This window comes from Tinamus guttatus, unplaced genomic scaffold (assembly GCF_059628265.1).
Source record: "Tinamus guttatus ecotype Peru unplaced genomic scaffold, ASM5962826v1 Tinamus_guttatus_pri_ptg000202l, whole genome shotgun sequence".
Taxonomy (NCBI): Eukaryota; Metazoa; Chordata; class Aves; order Tinamiformes; family Tinamidae; genus Tinamus; species Tinamus guttatus.
Genome location: NW_028288736.1, coordinates 3,470,716 through 3,487,005, shown reverse-complemented (window position 1 = coordinate 3,487,005; position 16,290 = coordinate 3,470,716). Strand labels below are relative to the sequence as shown.

At 40.5% G+C, this 16,290-nt stretch overlaps 1 protein-coding gene across 1 annotated transcript in view; it reads left to right on the top strand.

The window, feature by feature from the left end:
- The window catches only part of NPNT (nephronectin), a 39,090-nt gene that overhangs the window by 10,430 nt on the left and 12,370 nt on the right, over positions 1-16,290 (top strand). Inside the window, exons 4-6 of the mRNA XM_088524035.1 lie at positions 6,063-6,155; positions 12,287-12,406; positions 13,020-13,139. Of these exons, the coding sequence (XP_088380161.1) occupies positions 6,063-6,155; positions 12,287-12,406; positions 13,020-13,139 (333 nt within the window). The remainder of the gene's footprint in view (positions 1-6,062; positions 6,156-12,286; positions 12,407-13,019; positions 13,140-16,290) is intronic.

The following is a 16,290-nucleotide window of genomic DNA, read 5'->3' as shown; positions in this document are numbered from 1 at the left end:
TTAGTTAGTTCCTGGGAAAATCTCTAGATAAAAGTAGTTCTAAATAAGGTAGATTTTTTTTTTTTGTTATTTTACTAAGTGTGTTGTTATGGCATCTGGTTACTTCTGTAGAATTGCCAAATATATAGAGAAATAGGCAGGTATTTCAAAGCCAACTTGTCTTTGCAGATAAAAGGTCATGGTCTGTTTGGTTGCAGGAAAAAGACTGAGGTGAAGGAGGCAGAATAAGAGATCTTGCTTCACCAACGAGCGAGTCTATCTAGTAAATTTGGCACTGCAGTATAAAGGATCCAATAAAGGTTTGTGAAGCTGAATAATATGTAACAGTCTCTGTGCTGATGCACGAATTTCTGCATATGAGCAAACTGAGTTTGAGCCATGACTTAGAGACAGGATAAATGAGTGGCTATACATTTCTTAAGAAGAAAAGATGGAAGCAAAGTGGTTTTGGTGGGCAGTCAGCAGTTTTTGATGCAGGTGTTCTTTGGATATTTTCAGATTTCAGAGAGGTGAAAATAGAGTCCAAGGGCAGATTGAACATCTGCAGTCTGTCAGTTGATGTGGATTTGAGTAGGGGTTGCAGAAGGAGCAACTAAATACTTCAAAGGCAGTTTTTTTTTTTCAGTGAAACCCTTTGTGGACATCATATAAGGAAAGGAGGAAAATGGAATAAGAAACAACTTCATTAAAAAGTAGAAACTGAGAGAAGAGACCAAACAGAGTAAAAGATTCAAGATGTGGGTATGTCCTCAAAGAATTATCCTCAAGGCTGAGTTGATTGAAGGAGTAGCTAGAAATGTTGGAGAACCAAGTAAGAATTGTGTCAATAGAAATACTACACTAGCCAATTGCGGAATTTTGGTCATTGGCCCGAAATAAAAAGAGCAGTTAGGTGCACAGGCAGTGTGGCCAGCTACCTGGGACTCTACTAACCAGTGCCTGGTAAGCAAGCAATAAATGGTTGCGGTTAAGATTTTTCATTTCTTGAACTTATGCAGTGACTAAACAACAATAACGTAGGACAATTTAGTCATGCTTAGGCAGCATCATCTGTCAGTATTTATGGGATAGGTGGCCTTTAGCTTTCACCCAAGGTTAAGATAGGCTGGCAGTATGTGTATGTTACTACAACTTCTCTTCTTCCACATTTGAAAATAATCTGGACCCAAATCACACTTTCTCATGTTTAAATTCCCTGTATTATTTTTACAGGAAACTTAAACTTCAGTTAAATTTCAGGGCAAATTAAGGTGATAAATACCACCTTTTATTTGGGGAGAAAAGTGAGTTCTTGACAATCTTTTAGAAGTGCTCTATTGTATTTGTGGCTAAATAAAAGGCTGTAGAATGCCTCCTAAAATCTCATTGAAGGCAATGGGAAATTTAAGAGAGGGAGCAACTCTTTGCATCTGTCCCCAAACTATTTAAAATAAGCAGACAGGAGGTCAGTGTTTATTTTCTAACAACTCAAGAATGAACTGGGCATCCTGTGAAATGGAAAGCTTAGCTGTAATTTATTTAATGGCTTAAATAGGCAGCAGTTGACTAATTAGCAGGATAGACAGACAGAAGGAAATTTTAAGTACAGCTAAATCCACTTCAGTTTCAGTGCTTTCAGAAAGGATTCCTGGGGGAAATTATGGCTTTTTTCATGTTAATACAACAGTAAATCAGTATTCTTCTGTTTAGTGGCCAGCTAGTCTATAGAAAAGGTGTACTTAGGTGCTCTTTTGTCGGGGGGGAGGAAAAAAAAAAACTCTCATAAAGAGCAGAAAGTTTGTTTGTTTTGTTTCTTTCCCAGACTTTTGGGTTTTTAGCTTCATTGTCTTATGATGTTGTAAGTTTGTAAGAGGGTAGCTTTGTCAGTCTGGTGTGATTCTCGACACCTGCATTTTTACCTTGCCTAGTAGGGAGATGAATAGTACGTAGTAGTTCCAAGTCCATACACAAATGAGATTTATTTTGGTCATTTTTAAGCAGTCATTGTGAATTTGAGTTGATCTGAGGGAATTGTTAATTCATTTGTTTTACTGCAGTTGGTTGGGGATAATATTGTGTTGTCAGGTTACAGAGAATAGTAGTTCGGAGATTTTCTTTCACTACTTATGAGTCTATTTGTATTAAGAAGCGAATATGCTTAGTGTGTTCCTGCGTAAGCAGGAGAGTCTGGAGTTTTGTATTAAGAAAACAAACTGAGTGGTAAGGAGGCAGCTGAGGCACGCCCAGCAAGTAAAATAACTGCCCGCTATTAAAAGAAAGACTGAAAGTCAGGCTAAAGTTTATTTTTATACCCAGATGTCTTTGGTGACCTTACTCACACGGAACTCTTTAGAAGTCAGGAATGTATCTCTAGTGCAGCTTGGGTTCTGCACGGCTTTTGTCTCTTGATTATCCACACCATGTGTGTTAGGTCACTCCTGGAGCTCCAGCATGCAGGGAATCTACTAGTGCCTTCAGCAAGGACAGCCATGTGACCAAAAGGGTTATTTGCATCCTAGGGATGGCAGTGTGATCTAGGCTCTTTCTAGGCCTGGTGGAGTTGCTATGGAAAAGGAGATATAAAAGTAGCCGGTGGAGCCCAGGCCATGTGCACAGACCTGGGCAAGTGTGGCTTATTTCTTAAAAATCCCCAGCACCATGCAAAAATTCATCAAAATTAATGGGAGGATATACTTGCTGCTTGTTGAGTGGCTTGGCTCCTGATAGGAATTGATATGAAATGTGTTGGTAGTGTTGGCAGAATTATAGCTGCTGTGAAGCTTACCACAAAATGCTTCTCCTTTTATATATTAATTTGCAGTCATAATACTGTATTGAATTTCAGCTGTTCAAAATAAAATAGAGAATGTTTAAGTAGCTGAGATACACAAGCTATATATAAATACTTTTTTCCAAGGACAGTGTTTGGCAGAAAAAAATGGATTTCCAAAAAAAAAAAAAAAAAAAAAAAAAGCAACTTGCAGAATGGCATTTTATATTGACTTTGACTTAATGGGCGGTGGTTTGTTAGAACTTTAACAGAAAGTTTATAAATCATAATAACAGGGATTCCTAACTAGTAGACTCTAAAACTCTGAAGTTTCCTTCACTTAGGTCTTTTGTCTGTTTTCAAAGTCTCAGCTGTCATGCCATTTAAGCACACTTAATTATTTCTTGGTACTTGACAGACTTTTAAAATGACTTTCTCCAGTCCAAAAGCCTTTCTGCTAACCATTACCTGTATGCCATACAAGACAAGAAATGATGGTGCGGGTAGTATGGGGCTGAGGTGATGGAGATGGACTAGATCGTTGCTTGAGCATCCCTGAGTTCCTGTTGTTGTCCTACAACCTGCATTCCCTGATTTTTCTCTGTAGCCTGTTGTATATCACTTGTTTTAAGCTGTTTATTTCCTAATGCTAGTGCATAATTTTTATTATAGTGTGGTATCTGACCTACTTGGTTGACTGACAGAATTAAAGCAAGCTTGCAGATAAACAAATCTCATTCCTAATGGCAAAATAATTGCAATTTCTTATTTAAATATAAAATTTCCATTGCTATAAGCCTTGTCATCTTCAAGTCTTAGATCTGTTTTCTTCATCTGAGCTGCTCCTATTCTTCATCTGAGCTGCTTTTCATTCAACATAAGTAAGAGGGAGATGAGGGAAGAAGGATTTTTTTTTCTGCTAATTAACCCATGGTGTTTTCTAAAGATATGTTGTTATTGTCTAACTTTATCCTGCTTCTCAATGCAGATCTTTGAAAGACAGCTGAAATTTCATGGAAACTTTCACAAACTTGTTAGTAGTTGCTTTTGTTCTACTGTGGTTTAGATGACATCTTTTTTTTTCTCTCCAATTCAACATCATTATGTTGGTTCAATCATTTTTATTTTGCCACCAACAACCCTAAGTTGGAGCTGGGCCTATAAAATTAAGAGTTACAGTGTGCAATAAGGTCCTATTTAACCAAGATTTTTTTTTCTGTTTGTGACCATAGTGATTAAAAAAGAGGCAATAAGCATTTCCAAGTAGAACACTCCAGAAGCTCTGCATGAGGCACTAGCTGCTTTGCAGTCAAATCTGCCCAAGCACTGCCCAAGGATGTACTTTGAAACATTCTTTTTAGTAGTCTGAGCAGCCCCTTCCCCGAACTATTTAAAGGAAAGATGTTTCTGTGATTCTGAATACTGTTCCTCTGTTTCTGGGCAATGTTTAAAGGGGGGGAAAATTGCATTAACTTTAAAAGGCAATGGGCAGTATTTTAAGTACCCCTTAAGAAAGATTTAGGGAAGAGACAGCAGGAATTTGTTAGGAAAAGCTGTCAGCAGCAGTGCCATGCCTTCAAAAGAAGGTCTCATACTTTCAGGGAGTATCATAGGCTGCATGCATACAATGTACACACATATACATACAGAAGGATGCCCTGGTAGTAGAGGGCAAAGCCGATGCTAGAACTTACGCGCAGTAGCCTCCTTCTGTGCTGTAGATCCTTCTGTGGATGCGGTTGTGGGAATTGCTAATTCTAGGTTTTTTGGATCTTATGGAAAAGATTTTTAAAACATCTGATAGCTGTTTGCATATTTTTTTTTTACAAGCAAAATAAAAATGAATCTCTTGTTTGGATTTTAATTTTGTTTACTTCAGCCCTGTAGAACAGCTTGGGCTAGAGTACAGACTACGTCTGGTGTGCCTTCTGACAGATTTTGGTTAAATTAGATCCTTAATACATCCTATTTGATGATATAGACTGCTGTCAGATTAATTAAAATTATAGTTGGTTGTAGTTAGTTACTTAAGTTCCAAATGATAACATTATTCTACAAAGTGAACTAAAAGCAAGGTTAAATAATACATCTTAACTGCAAGGCATTCTAATTCTGCAACTCTGGTTTCTCCCTAGTTTGTGTCTGTCTTGCCTAAATAGTATGCTTAGCAGCCTTTTACATCTGCTTTTGGGCATGTATCATGATAAATATCATTTTAGGGCAAAGTAAATATTTCAGTCTTTCAGTAGGCTGAAACAATGTTTAATGATAGGAAGACACAATAAAAATACTTGGCAATGTCTGTGTAAATTTTTCTGCTGTGAAATATTTTCGAGTTCTGTAGGATTCTGAAAATATTCCCGTTAGGTAATCATAGGTTAGTAGGAATAAATTCTTGAACTTATATTGCTTCAAAAACAGTATTTTTTACTACTAAGCTTTTGGACTTGGATTTCTGTTTATTCAAAAGCATTGTTGTTAAAGTTTTATAAGCTTCTTTATGCATTTCATTTGTGTTTGACGAATATCACCAAAAATGGCTTAATGGCTATTATTTCTTGGAGGGCTATATTTTTACTCCAGTTGGGGAATTAGAAATTACTTGGCAAGTTTGATTCTGGAAGCAGAATAGAACATCCTATTCTTCAACTGTATTTGTACAGCAGTTTTGATGTGTGCTTGAAATGTTCTGAATAACAGTGACTCGGGTGTATGCAGTAGCATTTTGTCATACTGCTTTTGCTTTCTCACACTCCTTTTTTCCACCTAAAGAAAAATAACTGCTGTTCCTGGGACAGAATCCCAATAGCTGAAAGGGATAGATTCAGAGGATTAAAAAAACCAGTAATTATCCTAAGCAGTCATGGAGGAAATTGTAATGTACTTGTGATGCTGTTTATCAGTATTAGAAGCGTGGCTTTGCTCCTTTGTTAACAGTGACGCTGATGTAGGCATTGCCTATAGAGCTGGGCACCTTCCAGGTACACCGCTCCGAATGACGTGGATCATAGCGCATGCCTAGCTAGGGTTAGGGAAGGCCTGCGGTCTGAGTGCTGCTCAGGTACTAAAAGCCTTTAATATCCCAGCGACAGCGCGGTGCACTGCTACACAAACAGGATATACTGACCGATGGCTCCTTTTTCCCATGCGTGTTGGGGCACTGGCTGTCTATGAGAGAGTACCTGTAGCTTGAACAGAGGCTTTGGAAGCAAGTAATGATGCCTAAGGGAGGAACATGAACAGTACTGTGTGTTAGGCTGTCACTTTTTAAAAGTAATGTGCCCTCAGCAATAATTTTTTTCCCTCTTTGCAGCTATATGCCAGCCAAGATGCAAACATGGGCAATGCATTGGACCAAACAAGTGCAAGTGCCACCCAGGATACACTGGAAAAACCTGCAGCCAAGGTAAATTCAAAGAGAACTTCTTCATGAAATTGCAGAAGTACTTTGGAACTCAAAAAGAAGTGCTAATTGTCCTGCCTAGCAATGTTAATTTTCTTCCTACATTGCTAATTCTTCATGAGTGTGTAATATTCATTACAAGCCTATGTTTGTTGCCTGCAATCTTAGGTAATGAGCTCCAATACCAGGTCTTTTCTTACTTCACCTATTCTGATCCTGAGACGTACATTTGCAGGGAGAATGACATCTCCAGGGGAAGGACGCAGGGAAAACATTTGCTTTCATTCAGTAGTCAGTGGGGTTAATGTGAAGTATGGATTTACATGCTTTCCTGAAACTGGATTAAATAATTTAGATCTTCTGGTTAGGACTACTATTTCTCAGCAAGGTAACAATTTGCAGGTCTGGATAGTGAGGTAGTATATTTTGTATTTAGAAATGATTTAATTCCTGCATTCTTCTTTCTGGGTTTCTAATGCTGAATGAGTTAGTAAAAACTTGGATTGTGTAATTAAAAGATGGAAAGATGAGGTGTTCTCTTAATTAGCACTTCTTCCCCCTGCCCCAAAGTTGATGTCCAAAATATGTAGTGGAAGAACATACAGTTTGGAATGGGATTATAATACAAAGCTTCATAGCTTTTGATGCATAAGACATGCTCATGTATAAAGTTGTTCCAGAATGTAAAAACTGTTTTAAAATGTTTTCTGAGAATGCTGAGGAAGTATGGTAGAAAAATCTGCTAAAATTAGAGCTAAGATGCTGTCTTGAAATGTATTCTCTGATGTCTCCTAAACTTCTTTTGACACATTGTTTTTTGAAGTGAAATAATTTCTTTGAAAAAATATAAATATTTATTGAGGTTGACTAATCCATCCCAAATTTATGTGGAAAAAATGTTTTGTTTTTCAGATTAGTTTGTCTCACTCTGTCATCTCTCACATTATCTTATCCTCCCTTTCCTCTGGGCTGACTTGGATAGGATGTTATGAATTATTCTACACTTGTTTTGATCAGTCTGGAAATTTCTAGAAAATAGTACAGTGAACTCATGGTATTACATATAAAACTTATATTTCTTATTATTTACTAAAATTTATATATGCTTTTCAAATTGCTGGAGATTGCAGTGTCTTGAAACTAAACAATTTGCTGTCCAAGAGGGACTAAAGAAGGAAAATGAACATGGTGGAAAATGACTAAAGGCAGCCTTGTAGGCAAATGTTCTTGCATGGGTAGTGTCAGTGACAGAATTGCCATGGCAGATGTGCATAAGAGACTTGCTGACTGCAGTGACTATAAGGTGTATCAGTTTAAGTGACTACAGCACAGCTATGCTGCTTTCCATGCTGGGGCCCTCGAGCTGTTCCTGGGGTGAGGACAGGCACCCTTGCACATCCTAATGCCATGTGAAGATGAGCGCTGAGCCCTCACAGCTCATGCGGAGCCCTGCTTTTGATGGAGGGAAATTCCAATATATGTTTGGGAAGAGAGCCCCAGCACGGTCCAGCCATGGAGTTGGGGCGTGTTAGATCAGCGGGAGACCTGTGAAGCACGCTTACTAGATAGGATAAACACAGCCTATATTGTATCTTGATGTAGCAGCTGTCCTGTTCTGTACATGCTTGTTGACCTTTCTTGCTTTTGTTCTAAAATAATCATTAACAAAAAGTAATGGTGTTGCACAGATGAAGTGTTTCTGGGTTATGTGAATGGTCCTGGACTCTAAAAGATGCTCGGATGCCTGGTGAAAGGTGTTCTTTGAGTATGAGTTCTGGTTAATAGGCTCTGCATCTCACTGCTCATGGACAAACCCTGGTCTTTTCTACCTTTGTGGATCAAACCCTGTTCTGTGGATCAAGCCAAGGCAGCAATCCAGCCTCACAGCTGAACTGTCAAACTTGAACTGTGTGATGATGTCCAATTATTTCCAATCCTTTTCTAGGGGCACTGTAGTGGCAGTGACAATCTCGATCTTGCTGCGGGTTACGCTCAGTAAGCAGCATTAACTGACACTATCTTTCTTACTGTATTAGTAGCATCAACAACTAAATTGCAGTGGCTTTGCACAGGAGGTGACTGTGTGTTTTCCCAAATGCATTCAAATCTCACTAGTGATTTAGTGTTTCTTTTCTAGCTTTTTGAGCCCTAGTTTACAGCTGTAACTAGGATTTAAAAAAAGAAGTGCTGAGCATTCTGAAGTAAAAACTCTTTGCCAGCACTCTAATTTGTATTGCTTGTAATGGAACTTACATTGCTTGTAATGGAACTTTCAAAATATGTTTATCAGAAAATGAATACTTGCTCTTCAGTAAAACCTGTGTTTTTTAAATGTCTAAACTGTATCAGGTTGCTTTCGTGGCAGGGAAAGTTTGACTTTACCTAAAATAATACATAGCCTCTCTTCTGTAACTTGCTGTCTTGTTCCCTGCTTGCTGCAGGAGCATCTTGTGGAAGTTTGCCTTTGTTGTTTTGCAAAGCAGCCTTGTGAGCACCTGATTTTTTTTTCTCTCTCTCTTTTTTTTTTTTTTTTTTAAGATAAATCAATGTATATTAGAAAGATGTGGTCATTTTGTCTTTTTATGGTGCCTTTTTCCCGTCCTCTAAATCTGCTCACTCGTATTCGAGTCGGCCTGGTCAGGAGGGTGAAGGGCTCTTCCCGCAGCCCCGCGTGGCCGCGCCGCGGGTGCCCCTGCACGGGGTGAGCTGCTCTGTCCTCCCGGGTGGCCGCACCGCTGCCTCGCGAGGGCTGGGACGCCAGCGCAGGGGGCCGCGCTGAGCCCGCGGGACCAGGGGCATTTCTAGGTTCCTTCCTAAACTGGGAGCAATAGGAATTGCTTAGCAGGGCAGATGAAGACAAAAGCAGAATTCACGCAAAGCTGAAAGCTGAGGAAAATGAGGATCGATAAATCAACAGCTGCCATATTCAAAAGTTATCAGACCTAAGTACTGTAAAGAAAATTCATAGTGTGATACAAATCTCCTCCATAAACAAGTTTGATGTGCTTATGTGATGATAGTTTCAGAGAATGAAAGCTGATCTACTTAGTACAGCATGAGTGGTAACAGTTTAATTTTTAACTTGATTTCTGGTTAGTGGCTTTCTGCTACCTCTGTCTGAGTCGATTTGGTATTGAATGTTTGACTTCTGTGTTGCTTCATCCAAATTAGTAGGCAGGAAAGTAGGCTGGAGTCTTGTGGAAGTTGGTTAAAGAAAGCAGCAGGGTGCAGTGCACCAGCCCTGGAAGGGCTGTCCCCGGTCGGTGCCCACAGACATTGGGCCTTCCCCAGGATCCTGGTAGGCCACGCAGGAGTCACGGAAGCCGCATCCAGGCTTGCCAGCCTAGTTCATGTTTTCATTGCTTTTCTTTCAAAATAAAGCCCTTGTGCTCAGCAGCCTGAGCTTATGTGGCAGACCTGCTTTACTTGGTGCCTAAAGCTTTCAGCCTGCTTTTACATACACTACTGACCTTCTTCTGAAGGCAAGAATGCTAATTTTGCATTGACTGTATAATTATGGGCAGCATTTGAGTTTAAGTGATTGAGCAGTGAAATTATCTGTTTCAGGATAGTGGATAGACATTTGTTAAATTCCTGACAGTGCTTTGCTTCATAGTTGTAGTTCCAATGTAAGCTGTTAAGTCAATAGAAGGAGTGCTGATACTCTGTTACAAAGAAAAAGGGTGTAAAGTGTTGTTTTATAAATGCATGGGCATTTATACTGAGATCTCTCTATAGATATGGTTTGAAATGCACAACTGGTATCTTTGGGTAAGTATCCTGACCTTTTTTTAAACAAAAGTATGTTCAAGGCATGTGCTGCTGTAGCTGACTTGTAGCTGCTAACATTAGCTTGAAACTGTTCTGGAAAACCAGATGTTACTTGAAGAACAAAACCCACACAACTGAAGCAAATCCTGAATATTTATAGCAAGACTGTTCCTGCGCTTCCTAGTCCATGCGCAGCACATGCGGACACTCCGGATGGTAGCACACCATTACGCGTTACGGGAGCGTGGAGGTAGATAAGAGCTACCAGCCTTTTTGGAAGCTGGCTTTGCTGTTAAGCTGCCGGGGTTACTGCTGTTCTCTTCAACAGTAGCATTCGTTGTGACCCCGTGTGGTTAAGAACAGCTAATGTCAAAGGCAAAAGTGAAAGTGTGTGACATGAGCTAGATTTAAATGGAGCTGTGCTAATAGCCTGTTTCTGATGGCTCGTGACCTTAGCTTTCTGCTGTGGCAGCTCAGAGGAAAGAATGACTGTTGAAAGAAAAGGGCACTTCAGTTGCAGTGTGTGGAGTGTTGTGTGTGGTGGTGGTGGTGGGTTTTTTGTTAGACTTCCCCGAATCAAATTGCAAAAAAACAAAAACTGCTGTAGCAGTGTTTATTCACAGGCAGAAACAGAATAAAGTGAGTAAAACAGAAGCAGGTAAATGTAGTCACATTTCACCAGTGTGTGGTGTGACGCACTAAAGTTTCATTTCTGTACTAAAAGTATTTTGTACCAATTGGTGGCGTAGTATTCAGTTTTCTACAGAAGAAGCCAATTATTTAAGGGTCATAATGTAATCTATGCTTTATACAGGATGGGAAGTTTTAAACTGAGAACAGTCATAAATCTGTTCTCTGCATCTGTGGTGGCAGTTCCGGAAATGAGTTCTTAAGGGTCGTGTTTTTAGGAATATCTAAACATAAATAAATTAAAGCAGTGGAGGATCACACAGGCACTACTAACTGGAACAGGCTGCCCAGAGAGGTTGTGGAGTCTCCTTCTCTGGAGATCTTCAAACCCGCTTGGACGCAGTCCTGTGCCACGTGCTCTAGGTGACCCTGCGTATGCAGAGGGGTTGGACTAGGTGACCTCTAGAGGTCCCTTCCAACCTTAAGCATTCTGTGATTCTATGAAAATCCTACTCTATCAGCTTAAATTCACTTTTATTGCACCTTATTCTGGCCCTGCTTCTAGTTAAATATTAGATATGTAATTGTTTTGTGTTTATTTTGTGAAGTAATGGGTTTTGCGCGAAGCTGGAAATTATTTACATAGACTTAAACTAAGAAACTTTCTTTCTCTTTAAATTCAAAATTATTATTGCCTCTAAATCTGAAATTAGTCATTAGCTCAGGCTCAGTGAAGATACTTTCATGACTTGTAAGTAAAATTTAACAAAATTGTTGAATTTAACAATGACTTATTTAACAAAAACTTGAATGTCTTGTCACTAGTATTTTGGCAAAGATAGCACACAATTTATTTTGCTCCCAATTGCCCTACGTTGTGTCAGTCATAACGAAAGGGGAAATACTTGCAACTTCTAGAACAGCAGTTAAAAGCTTTGTCCTGAAAAAAAAGGAAGGATGAAGAATGTTGCTCTCTAACTGTTTCAAGATGCATTTAAATTTCAAATACTAGGAACGGGGAGTTACAGATATACTGCAGATACGGAGCAGGTGCTGTGTTTGTGTGCCTGCTAAATGCCTGGTGCCAAGGCTGACCTTACTGGGGTGTTGCTTAGGGAGTGATGGTTCTTTGAAAAGTTCCTGGAAATAAGTCACTCTTTAACAAAACTCCACAGCGCATTGTGCAATATTAGAAGTACGTGTTAGTAATTTACTTGTAAAACTACCTACTGACAGGATTTGTGAATAGATTTATTTATTTTTAACTTTATTATTGTCATCTTTGCTGCATAATGGCGGGAAATGACTGATTTTATCAGGATAAACCAGAATAATCTGTTACTGAACGTAATGTGCAGCAAAATCCATTGATAGCATTTGTAGCAATGTGAGCTTTCCATCTCCTCTCTACTGTTCAGGTTGATGCTGGTCACAGGGTGCTGTGACAGTGGCAAGAGGTGAGCAGTCTGATCTCCTGTAGTCCCTAACAAAACTTCTACCATTATGTGAGCTAATGCTAGTGGTGTTGTTTCTGAAAGGATGTCTGTGATAGAAGAAAATACTCAACTTGCAGGAGGACTTTATGCGGGATGTTCTGGACACTTGCTGATGAGCTGGACTGCGTATAAAATCTGATTGCCAATTTTTCCTCCTTTCTTCAGGAACTCTAACTGCTAGCAATACTTTGTGTATTTTCTCCTCCCACCCCCTTTCTTTTCTATCTTTCTTTTCAGATCTAAATGAGTGTGGACTGAAGCCCCGGCCATGCAAACACCGATGCATGAATACCTACGGCAGCTACAAGTGCTTCTGCCTGAATGGCTACATGCCCATGCCAGACGGAACGTGCTCTAGTAGGGCAAGGCTTGTTGCTTGCTTTTCTCAAACCTCCTCTTCAATATCCCTGTGACAGGGCTCAGGATTCACTGGGAAACTTGTCTGAAATTAAGATTTTTCCTAAAGGAAAAGTGAATCCCACTGGAAATCATGCAATTGCACAAAATGAGGTGCTTTGTTCTAATGAAATTAGGCTAAACACAATAAACAAATATTTTGATTTATTAGTTTCATTACTAGTCTCTTCAGACACATTCTCCAGTGCTGTAAATCACTGGTAATTTGCCTTCAGGGAGTGGGGCTTGCAGTTGCATTGCAGCAAGACACCTGCAGTTCTGCAGCAGTATGTCTGTGTAAATGTAAAGTCATTAAAGCTGCAGATGTTGGTTGCTTAACTGGTATAAAACTGTATTGTGATCTTTGTGGAGATCAGGTTCCTTCTCTCTTGTGTAAAAGCGTCTATTTTCAGTGTCTGGACAGAGGGGAGAGAAATGACCCTTATTAAAGGTGTTATTTTTAAAATGGCAGTACTGCCCTGGAGGACTTGTAGCACATACTGGGATTTATTTTCTCCAGGGGGATTGCATTTCATAACACAACTTGCTACAATTGATTTTTATTTTTTTGTAGATGCCCAGACGTGTTCCATGGCCAACTGTCAGTATGGCTGTGATGTGGTGAAAGGGCAAGCGCGCTGCCGCTGTCCTTCTCCAGGCCTGCAGCTGGGGCCTGATGGGAGGACCTGCATAGGTATGTGATAAGATGCATGATCCCTTTCCCTGTTCCCTTTTCCCTAAAAAAAACCCCACATTTTCATCCTTAAACCCTCTCAAGCTGTTAAGTGTATCAGCTGTATTTAGAATGCATCATACATGCAATGTGAAAGTGCTGCTGGAATGGTGTTCAAAGTGGCATATGTCAGAGATCCCTAATGTTTTCTTCCACTCCTGCAAGTTTTGTTGACTCTCTGCTTAAAGCCTGCAAGGGCTGCTTGGCCCAAAAGCTTTTGGTCCATATCAATCTCTCCTCTTACTGGCTAATTTTACATGCTGCTGGTAGGGACTCCCAAGTACTTGCCTATATCAGAAAGGCATGGGGAGGGCAGGTCTCTGTCATACACTTATAGAGTAAGGTGCTGCCTTGGTTCTGGGAATGCAGAGCTAATTTATACAAATTGCCAAATTTCTTCGGGGTAGGCTGAAGGTTTGTGCACAATTCCAATATTAATGGGATTTAGGCTCCCATTTTTCTTGGATAGCATTGAAAACTCCTAGTTAAAATAAACTCAGAAATTCAGGCAGCATAAAAGTAAAATGTTTTCTTCTCTCCTTCTTGATTGTGGTTAGGAGCTCCTGCTTAATCAGACTGTATCGTGCCACATACCTCAATGGTCTGAAGAACAGTGTGACATGTGATTTCATTAGTCATTAACTATACATTTATGATTGAGACCATATGCAGATCTGCAGTTTTACAACCTCTAAGAATTGTGCATACTTGCACTGAAAGATGTCAAGGTGATGTGGATGACCCTAATCATGCACACATGGGTATCACATCTGCGCAGTGGGGACAATGGCTTCTTGAAGTGACTTACCCATGCAGACCAGGAACTCTGTGGTGGAGCAAGGGGCAGAAACTAGCCCTGATATAAGGAGCAGGCCCTTGGTGGAGGCTTCTCCAGTGTGTCATTGGCACACGTGTGCACGCAGAGGAGTGGGTTCAACTGCGGCAAAAATTACGATTGTTGGAAGCTGAAGGGGTTGAATTATGATTAATTTAGCTGTAGACCTGACAGAGAGGTTTTTGGAGGAGATTAATGACATTGTGAGCCGAGTGAGTTTTGGTACAAATTCCAGGAAGTGGAATTTCTACTTCCTAAAGTAGAAAATTTCTAGAAAAATACAAGATCCTCCTACTGCACTTTTTTATAAAAAGTTCAAGCAAACTTCATATGTGTTTTGAAATAACTGAAGTGGACATTTGGTGGTGTTTTTAAATATTCAGAAGACTAGCACTTAGACCTGTTATATGAATCCTGTTCAATTTAGTTGATGATGGTGAGAAAATTGAAATGGGTGTTGCCTCTAGCTTGTGAAATGCTAGTTTGAGGAGGGTTCCAAAGACAGCTGGGAACGCAATGATTGTTTTTACCAGGTGGAAATTCCCTTAGAAATTACTCTATTTTTAGTTTGTTATTCTGTGTTGATCATTCTCTTTTTAAAAATGCTTCATCCAATCAGCAAAGAACAACCAAATAATTCAGCTACAAAGGTAAATTGTATAAACTAAATAACAAGGAATTAAAACGGAATTCAGCAAAGTATTCAGTAAAGATCAGGATTATAAATGTCTCCAGAGACAAAAAATAACTGATGAAGCAGTGTTACCAGTTTTTTCAATTGGATTTGTCATTCTGTGAAATTGGTAATTTGCACATCTCTTTGGCTTTAAAAAGTCTGAAATTGGCACAGGCTCACGGGCTTGAAAGAATCCACTCTCATTATATGTCTGGCACCCTAGCAAGCTAAGCAGAAGCCCTTGCTTGCCATGTCCTAGCCAATGATCAAAAAGCAGTTTTCCACTAGCAGGGAGCATCCACATGCCACGCTAAAGGTAGGCAATAGACTTTACATCATTTTTTGCTTAACTTTTATGTCAGTTTTAACAGGGGTGTTGATCATCCCTATATGTTTAGCATGTGTAACTGCACAGATAGATAAATGATATCACTATAATCCTCTGGTTCCTGAGCTCCCCTCTTCCCCTAGGTGCGTGTGCAATAGCATGAGCACAGCAGGAAAGACAGAGCAAGCTACTCTAGGTTTTAAAGAATGTATTTCATGCCATGATGAAAGACATTCTGTGGCTGATGTATTCTTGCTGAATTGCTTATGAAGTTAAGATTAAAAACAAAAACAAAACCTCAGTGATCAACAGCCTGAAGTAGGCAGTGTCAAAATGCTATTTTAAGAAAAGGTAGAAAATTATGGCTTATAAATTGAATGATGTTACAGGCTATAGCAGCAGATTTTTTTTTTTAAAGGCACATGTATTCAAAGCAAGAGGCTGATTTATAGGAAGAAGTGGGCGTGCAGGGACATGGCCCCGTGCCCAGTTTGGGTCTCTTGTTTGTTCTGGTTGAGGTTGTTGTCATTGACTCTCATTCTCGGGAGTGCTCTGGTGTCAGCGCGAGGGAGGCCGCTCGTGTTGGAGGAGCGTGACGGGCAGAGCGCGAGGGAGGCCGGGTTTGAGGTCGGCCGGTCGCACTCTGGGCCGGTGCCAGCAGGAGCTACTGGGAGAGCCCGGGCAGCCAGGAGCTCCTCATTCCAGGTTATTCCTTGTGGCTGTGGGAAACACAGCTGGGAGAGGTTAGAGCTACATCCCCCTTCTTGGGGAGCTGCCTTAGTCAGCAGTTTTGTTTCCTTTAGTTCCCTATTTGGACTTTGTTCAGTGGTCAAGAATATTTGTGTCTGAGAGCAGCTGTGGTGGCCGGCAGTAGCGTTTCCTCCAAGCTTGCAAGACTCGGGCTCTGCTCCTCTCTGTGCTCTGTGGGACCTCTCCCAAGCAGCAGTCTGGGCTTTGCCCTCCTGCCACCTGCAGCTGAAGTGCTCCTTTTAGCTTGGAGAGCAAAATCTTGCTTTCCTGGAGGTCGAGAGCTTGCTAGAGGTGGAGAGGGAAGGCTTGAACCGTGCCCTGGAGATAAGCAGCACTCGTGAGAAGCACCGTGTCTCAGAGTGGCTGTGTGGCACGTCCCTGCCTCACCTCAGTGAGTTAGGGCTCGAGTGCTCAGCGGGCTTCAGCTCAGCCCCAAGGGCTGCAAAGCGAGTGCAAGTGGCTTTGCTGTATCTGCCTGCTCTCCTGCCAGGGCTTGTGCAGCAGCAGCTGCAGGAGAGGCACC